The 8,838-nt window shown below is 41.6% G+C and overlaps 1 protein-coding gene across 8 annotated transcripts in view; it reads right to left on the bottom strand.

The window, feature by feature from the left end:
* Nucleotides 1-4,373: 4,373 nt before the first annotated feature.
* The window catches only part of ddx4 (DEAD (Asp-Glu-Ala-Asp) box polypeptide 4), a 74,328-nt gene continuing 69,863 nt past the window's right edge, over nt 4,374-8,838 (bottom strand). For all 8 annotated transcript variants that reach the window (XM_073064443.1, XM_073064444.1, XM_073064445.1 and 5 more), the window contains one exon: nt 4,374-4,686. In XM_073064443.1, the coding sequence (XP_072920544.1) occupies nt 4,603-4,686 (84 nt within the window). In that variant the 3' untranslated portion in view covers nt 4,374-4,602. The remainder of the gene's footprint in view (nt 4,687-8,838) is intronic.

The following is an 8,838-nucleotide window of genomic DNA, read 5'->3' as shown; positions in this document are numbered from 1 at the left end:
TCAAGAACTGCAGTGCAAATTGTGCATGGTATGGATAGCAGATCTTTAGGATGCTGCAAGATATACCAATGAAACAGTTTGCTTCGCATTGAATGGTATGTTGGTGTGGGGTCTCAGTAAGGGTAATACCGTTGAGTGGCAATAATGGGTGGCTACACTTATTAGAGATGAAAACTGTCATGCACTCATACACACTACTTGATACAATGGCCCATGTCCAAAATGGGCTGGGTCATGCATTGCAGCAATCGTTTCAAGTTACAAACATAATTGAATATTGTACATTGAGCAAACATGCATACACGAGCACATGATGGAGTATAAGGAGTTGCTGGCTAGTTACTGCTCTTCCAAGCCTTGCATCACATTACAATAGTGTAATAGGCTTTACAAGAATCATTCTCAAATTCATCATCACTGCACCTCAATTTTGTGACAAATGGTGCACCAAGTTAGCTGCATGTTCCGATTACTGCTAAAGATTCTTTCTCTTTGACATATCTTGCTTGAAAGCTATTCCTTCCAAGCACACAACACATTTTGGTAATTACACTGAAACCAACAGAAGGTGCTCTGACTCTAACTTCGGGCTTTACCCACCAGCTTCTGAGGGAAGTTTGTATTAAATACCGAGCTGAAGTTGATAAATAGAATCGTGGCGTATGAAGCACCATTTTCTAGGTGAGTCAGGACAGCAGATTAGCTATGGCCAATTTGTGTGATAAGCAAACTGGGAAGGGTCCAATGCAGCAGGAAGATGGGATTTAATGCAATCCATAACCCGTCACTTAAAGCACTTCATTTTTGTTGAGGTCAATGCAAGTTACTGTCGCCCTCTTGGACACAGAGGACAATGACCACTTTGAAGCTTGCTGAGACAGTGTACTCTTCCAAGGATGTTGAAGAGGTCTGTTAGAATCTGCTAACTGGGAGCAGAGTCCTTCAGCACCCAACCAGGCCCTGCAGCTTTATGTGGGTTGACCTCACATCAGCTGCAGACAGACAGACTCCCTGCTCCTAGAGGGAGGGGAGGGCTTCCTCACCAACACATTGTTCCATGTGTCAAACTGAGAGTGAATGACATTCAGCCAGTCAGGAAGAGAGATGTCACGGCCTTTGACATGCAGGGTGTACTTAAAGTCTGTTATGGTCTGAATTTCCTACCACATGTGTCTCATTAATTTACAGGCCAAGTCTGTGGTAAAGAAGGCAAATACAATGTTGGCATTCATTTCAAGGGGAATAGAATATAAAAGCAAGGAATTAATGCTGAGCCTTTATAAGGAGCTAGTCAGGCCACACTTCGAGTATGGTGAATAGTTTTGGGCCCCATATTTCACAAAGGGTGTGTTGTCATTGGAGAGTCCAGAAGAGGTTCACAAGGATGATTCTGGGAATGAGGGGGTTAACATATGAGGAGCATTTGGCAGCATTGAGCCTGTACCTACTGGAATTTAGAAGAATGTGTGTGCATGTGGGGGTGGTGGGGTGATCTCATTAAAACGTACCAGATGTTGAAAGAACTAGATAGGGTGGATGTGGACATGTTTCCTATGGTGAGGGTATCCAGAACAAGAGGGCACAGCCTCGAAACTGAGGGGTGACCCTTTAGAACAGAGGCAAGGAGGGATTTTTTTTTAGCCAGGGTAGTAAATCTGGAATGCTCTGCCACAGACTGCATTTTTTTTTTAAAAAAAAGGCCAGAGTTGATCATTTCCTGATCGGTCAGGGCATCAAATGATATGTCAAGGCGGCAGGTGTATGGCATTGTGGGATCTGGGATCAGCCATGATAGAATGGTAGAGCAGACTCGATGGGCCAAATGGCCTATTTCTGCTCCTACGTCTTGTATCTTTAGTGTCACAGAAATAGCTGAATAATCTGGTTTTGCCTTCCTAATGGCATGAGAAAGTGCAGGTCTTACTGACCTGAGGGCATTCTGATCTCTCAACCTCATCATCAGACCTTTGTCAGCCAAAGCTTCCAATTTGCCCTCATACAGATGTGTTTAATGGTGATGTCCTCAAAGAAGGCTTTAAGAATAAGCCAAGAAATTATAGGCCATTGAGTGATGTCAGTAGTAGGTAATCTATTGGAAAGTACTCCAATTGACCAGGTATCAATGCCTGATTAAGGTTAGTCAAAGTCTTTGTGCATGTGAAGTCATGTAAGATCATCAACTTTCCTGGTAAAGGCAGTGGGTATTATCAGTAAACCCTTTGTCAAATTCCCACATGGGAAGCTGGTCAAGATTCGTTCTCATGGTATTCAGGATGAGGTAGTAAATTGGATTCAACATCAGCTTCATAGCAGATATTTTCTTCATTGACTTGAGGCCCATCACTAGAGGTCTGTGCAATACTCAGTGCAGGGCTCAGCAACAAAGGCCATCAAAACTTGCAGCAGTGGTATCTGGGAATACAGATCCACAATTCCTCAAAGTCATGGTTAAAATTTATTAACCAAGTACATACATGTCACCATAAGCAACCCAAGATTCATTTTCTGTGGGCATACTTAACAAATCTATAGAACAGTAACTGTAAACCAAACATTAGGAACTGCACACTGCAAATGCAGATAAAAATTGATAGTGATATCAACATTTAAGGGACATTTAAGTACGTGGGTGAAGGGGGATATGGAAGTCTATTGTTCAGATAGATAGATGAGACAAATCAGGACAGCAGATTGGATTAGATTGGCCAAAGGACCTGCTCCTATGACTAAAACACATTACAAAATTATCCTAATTGAAAACAAAGAATGCCAGACTTGGAGATGTACAAAGAAGGTTTGGCAAAGTTAAGATTACAAGCATATAAAACAAGCACCAACACAGTGTTCAACATAGATTTGCACCAATGTTGCTTCTGTTTACTATTTATAAATAACACATACAGCTGTGCTTCTGTTCATCCATTTATTCACTCCTCTTATAAACAATGCCCTGATGAAGGATCTTGGCCCCTAAAGTCAACATTACTCTTTTCCATAGATGCTGCCTGGTCTGCTGAATTCCTCTAGCATTGTGTGTGTTAATTCACTTAGCTCAAGTTTGACATTCTGCTTGTGGCTTCTTTGATTGTTTTGAACTATCTAGACCTTTCAAAGTTTGAAGTACATTATCAAAGTATAAATTCTACAATTCATGTATAGATTCATCCTCAAAAGGCAACAAAAAACTCAGAACTCATTAAAAAAGACCCAATCTGCAGAGAGAAAAAAAATTGTGTAAACAATGAGAACAAACAACAGCATTCAGAGCGAAATAACTTCCACAACTTTGTGTGTGAAGAGGGTGTTTCCAATAGTGGGTTGAGTCTAGGACAAGACGACACAGCTTCCGAATAGAGGGATGTCCATTTAGAACAGAGAAGGAATTTCTTTATCCAGAGGTTGGTGAGTCAGTGGAATTCATTTCAATGGAGAGCTGTGGGGCCAGATTATTGTGTACATTTAAAACAGAGATTGACTGGTTCTTGCTTAGTCAGGGCATCAGAGTTTATGGTGAGAAGGTAGGAGAATGGGGTCAAGGGGGAAAGCATCATACATAATGGATGGCGAAGCAGACTTGATGGGCCAAATGGCCTAATTTGGCTCCTAGGTCTTATAATTTAGAAAACCTACAGCACAATACAGGCCCTTTGGCTCATAATGCTGTGCCGAACATGTACTTTAGAAATTACCTAGTCCTCTTATTTTTCCAAGCTCCATGTACCTATCCAGGAGTCTCTTAAAAAATCCTATCATATCCACCTCCATCGCCGGCAGCCCATTCTACGCACTCACCGCTCTGTGTTAAATAACTTATCCCCAACATCTGCTCTGTACCTACTTCCAAGCACCTTAAAACTGTGCCCTCTCTTGTTAGCCGTTAATTTGATTATGAAGCTGAACAAATGGAAAATTTGGGCCAATTACAGACCGCGTTCTGAATAGAGTTTGTGGAAGGGACAATTCTTATATGATTCTCAATGTTGTAATTCTCCCTGAGTTTAAGTTTCCTATCAACTCAGCACCAAATGTTTACTGCAAGTGATATCAGACAGACCTCAGTGCAGCCTATAAATTCGAGCCATTACATCCTCTATCTAAGCAATTATCAAACTCCCACATATTTTAACAGCCATGCTTTGTTTCTTTTGGTACTAAAGTCCAAAATCTTCGCTTTCCACCTCCATACCCTGCAGCTATCCCTTAAAAATCACCTTTAAAAGTCACATCTATTGCAAGGGATATATTATAGTTCCACACAATGCTGCTGATCAATGTCTATTAAAAATGCAAACATTGCATTAGCAGCTTCAACTGTTAACAGCCTTACGTAAATATTGCCCTTTAGAGACAGCACAAGAAAATTAGTCAAGGAAGATAGTTTTTCAGTTTATTATAACCTTATTGAAATTTCCCAAGTCATACAGAAAACAAATAATCAACATTGTAATATCTGACCACTGTGATACAACTTAAATATGAAAACGTGTGCAACTAAATGTAAACAAATTTTACAAATGTGCTTCCTATAAAATAGGTAAACAATGAAAAGCTTCAATATTAATAACCCTTAGTGGACACTGTCTTAAAGTTCAAGGGTGGGCATTATTCCCAAACATCTTCATTTTCACCATATGTCACCGGAGGACTTGCTTCATAACCACTGAAGTTTCTGTTAACACCCAAGATCTACAACAAAGAAAGGAAAGGACATCAGTCACAGGCAGGATTTTGACTTTGAAAACTTTCAGTATTAACTAGAATTATGACAGATGTATAACATTCTGCAACTGTCATTCATTACAACCAGGTCTGTTTAATTTATCAGATTTTCTACCAATGTAGTTTGTGGTCATGTCCCTCAGCAAAAGGAACAGCTCTTTGGATACCGTTGTGGGCGGGGGGGGGGGGGGCGCGGGGGTGGAGATGACCTATCAGGGCACAGCAGCAGCAGCAGCCGCCAACTGCAACCAGCTGAGGCTCAGCAGGGAAGGATAAAGTCAGGCAGTGTGGTAGTGATAGGGGACTCATATAGTTCAGTGAGATTCTGCGGCCGCAAAAGAGACGGAGTGTTGCCTGCTGGGTTCTAGGGTATATCGGAGTTGCTGCAGGATATTTTCTAGCTGTTGAACAGCTGGAGGTCATGGCACATATTGGTACCAATAACATAAGCAGAAAAGGGGAAGAAGTCCTGTGTAATGAGTATAAGGAGTTAGGAAAGTAACTGAAGAGAAGGACCTTCAAGGTAGCAATCTCCAGATTACTCCTGGTGCCACAGGCCAGTGCAGGTAGGAATGGGATGATAGCATAGATGAATGAGTGGCTCAGGAGATGGTGCAGGGAGCAGGGTTTCAAGGTCTTAGATCATTGGCACCTTTTCTAGCGGACAGGTTGCACCTGAACTGGAGGGGAACCAATATCCTGGCTGGGTGGTTTGCTAATGCTACTCAGGAGAGTTTAAACTAGTTTTGCAGGGAACAGGAGCACCAAGTCAGTAAGTAAAGGATCGGAGCAGAAGGTAGATGCCAGGGAAGGTATTGGTAGGCAAAAATCAAAATAAAAGACATGGGATGGACAGTTTGAAGTGTGGGTATTTTAATGCCAGGAGTATTATGGGTAAGGGTGATGAACTTGAGAGCATGAATCAATACATGAAACTACGTTGAGGTTATTAACAGACTTGGTTAAGGGGGGGCAGGAATGGATGATTTCAAAAACCAGGTTTTTGAAGTTTTAGAAAAGATAGAGAAGGAGGCAGGGGGAAGACTAGAGTACTGGATGGAGGAACAAAGGAGTGCTTGTTGCATGAGAAAGCTGTTTGTTGTAACCACTAATCAAGGATGCCAGGCAACAATCAGAGTACTATGTGGTAACGAATATATAACAAGCAGCCCCAGACAGTGCTCAGGGCTCATTTGATTGCAGATTTTCCCGGACTATGAGCGCAAGCTCTATGTTATCAACTGAGACTCAAGCTTGCTAATAAACAGTTTGTAATTTTAAGTAAATTGTGTGACAATTATTCCCTTGGTCTGAACCCAAAGTCCTCTGGTGAAGAGGCAGATCAACAAATCATGGGGTCCAGCTCCTTGAAAGTGGCTACACGGTTCAATAGAGTGGTTAAGGCAGCTTATGTTTTAATAGTTGAGGCATTGGGTTCAAAAGTCAAGAGGTTATCTTGCAACTTTACAGAACTCTGGTTAGGCCACATCCAGAGTATGGCATACAGGTCTGGTTGCTCCCCCTCTCCTCCCACAGGAAGGATTTTGAGGCTTTGGAAAGAATGCAGCAGAAGAGGTTTACAAGGATGCTGCCTGGTTTCGAGGGCACATGCTATCATGAGAGACTGGACAAACTGGGTGTGTTTTCTCTGGAGTGGCAGAGGCTGAGAGGAGATCTGATAATGAGAGCCATAGACAGGAAGTATCTTTTTACCAGGATTGAAATGTCCAATACCAGAGAGCATGCATTTGGAGGTGAGAGTAGGGAGGTTCAAAGGAGATGTGAGGGGCAAGTGTGTGTTTATTTTTTAAAAACTAAGTGGTTAATGCCTGGAATCCACTGTCTGGTATAATGATAGAGGTAAATACAATAGAGATTTAAGAGCCGTTTAGATGGACACATGAGTATGAGGAAGATGGAGGGATATGGACATTGTTTAGGCAGAGGGATCACTTTGTCATTTACTTTTTAGCTGGCTCAGCAAACATTGTGTGCCAAAGAGCCTGTTCCTGTGATGCACTGTTCCAAGTTCTAATAAACTTACTGAAAAGCAGAAATTTCAGTAACAATGTTAGCTTTGATCAGAAGTTTGTTCACATGCTCCGGTTCCAGACTTGCGGAACTATGGTTGCACCTTAACCACAAAAATAACCGAAGCCAACTCTGGTTTGAAATCATTTATACTACATAAGAGACATACATTTTAAAAGACAATCCACATAACATACCATCTTTCTCATTTGGGATAAAAATCTTACGATTTTCAAGTTTTGACTAAACTTAGAATTGCAAGCACACAATATTCAGATGTTTATCTAGCAGTACATCGTTTTGAAATGACACAGTACATTTTACCAAAAGGAAAAGCTATATAAAGTGGTTCAAGTGGACACAAAATTCCTAAAGTGATTATCACAACTATGTTTCACTTGGATTCCAACCATCCTGTGCTGAAGTTATGCCACTAATGCCCATGTTTGAAGAAACTAAAGTAAAAGCTTAAAAATCAATGCAAAGCCGGACAATTTTGGCTTATTTTCCTACAGTCTAGTCAGAAAATGAAAGTTAACATTTCAGCCATTAGTTTCATTACATCTCTTACACAAGCATCACCATCTGAAGCAAACTCAAAATTTGATCCACTTAAAATAGTCATTTTGATTTACCTTCTGCACTAAACGTTGAATTTGTACTAGTCAGCTACCTACCCTGACACCAACCTTTGGGTTATAAAAGTTCAGTTAGCTTCCAGAAAGAATACAGGAACCAAGTACATCAGTCAACCCAGTGAGTACATGCTGCCTTCATTCAACCAGATCACAGGCAATTTGTAACTGACAAGCATGATCCCATCCAAATTTGACATCAGTGGAGAAGACGAAGCAGCTTTGTGACAGACAAGCCCATTTGTGTCTTCACTAAGCATAACTTCTGGGTTCCCATATTCAGAGTTCTGAGCTTAGTGATCAATGGGGAGTTCACAGATACAAGGACATCAAGCAATACAGTACAAGCCCTTCAGCCCATGATGTTATGCTGACCTTTAACTTTCTCCAAGATCAATCTAACCCTTCCCCTCCTACATACCCTCCACATTTCATTCATCCATGTGTCTGTTTCTTAAATGCCCACAATGTTTCTGCATCTACCACCACCCTAGGCATCCATGTTCCATGTACCCACTGTATTAAAAAAAAACACTTGCCTCTAACATCACGCCTATACACTCCTTCAATCAGCTTAAAATTATGCTCCCTCCTATTAGCCATTTCTGCCCTGGGAAAGTGGTCATCCATTCAAACTATGCCCCTTACAACCTTGTACACTTCTATCAAGTGGTCTCTCATCCTCCATTGCTCCAAGGCAAATAGCCCTTGCCCGCTCAAACTATCCTCAAGACATGCTTAAGCAGCATCCTGTAAATATCTTCAGCACCCTCTCTAAAGCATTCAGAAGCAACAACATTCAGAGTATGGTCCAAGCAAGGTTTTAGAGGGGTGCAACATTGCACTGCAGCGCTTGAATTCAATCCCTGACTAATGAAGACTATATTCCTTAACAATTCCTTATCAGCTTGAGGCAACTTTGAGGGGATCCGTGAACTCCAAGATCCCTGTTCCTCCACACTAAGAATCCTGCCATTAACCTTGTATTGTTTTCAAGGTCAACCTTCCAAACTGAATCATGTAACTTTCCTCGAGTGAACACTATGTGCCACTTCAGCCCAGCTCTGCAACCTATCAACATCCACTGTAGCCTATCACAACCTTTGACACTATCTACATCTCCTCCAACCTTACTAACCAACATTCCAATTCCTCCACACAAGTCGTTTATAAAAATCAGAAAGAGCAGAAGTCATATAACAGACCCCTGCAGTATACCACTGGTCGTCGACAATAAACACCATCTGCCACCTCCTGCTCCTTTTATGGGCAAGCCTGGATCCCATGCCTTCTGACTTTCAGAATGAGCCAACTAAGGCAAAACTAATCAAATGCATTACTGAAGTCCATCGACAGCACATCTACCACTCCACCTTCGATGTGCTTTGTCACATCCTTAAAGTAATCAATCAGGCTCTGAGGCATGACCTGCTCCTCACAAAGCCATGCTGAC

The sequence above is a fragment of the Hemitrygon akajei genome, chromosome 13 (assembly GCF_048418815.1).
Source record: "Hemitrygon akajei chromosome 13, sHemAka1.3, whole genome shotgun sequence".
NCBI lineage: Eukaryota > Metazoa > Chordata > Chondrichthyes > Myliobatiformes > Dasyatidae > Hemitrygon > Hemitrygon akajei.
This window is presented reverse-complemented; position numbering and strand designations above follow the sequence as displayed.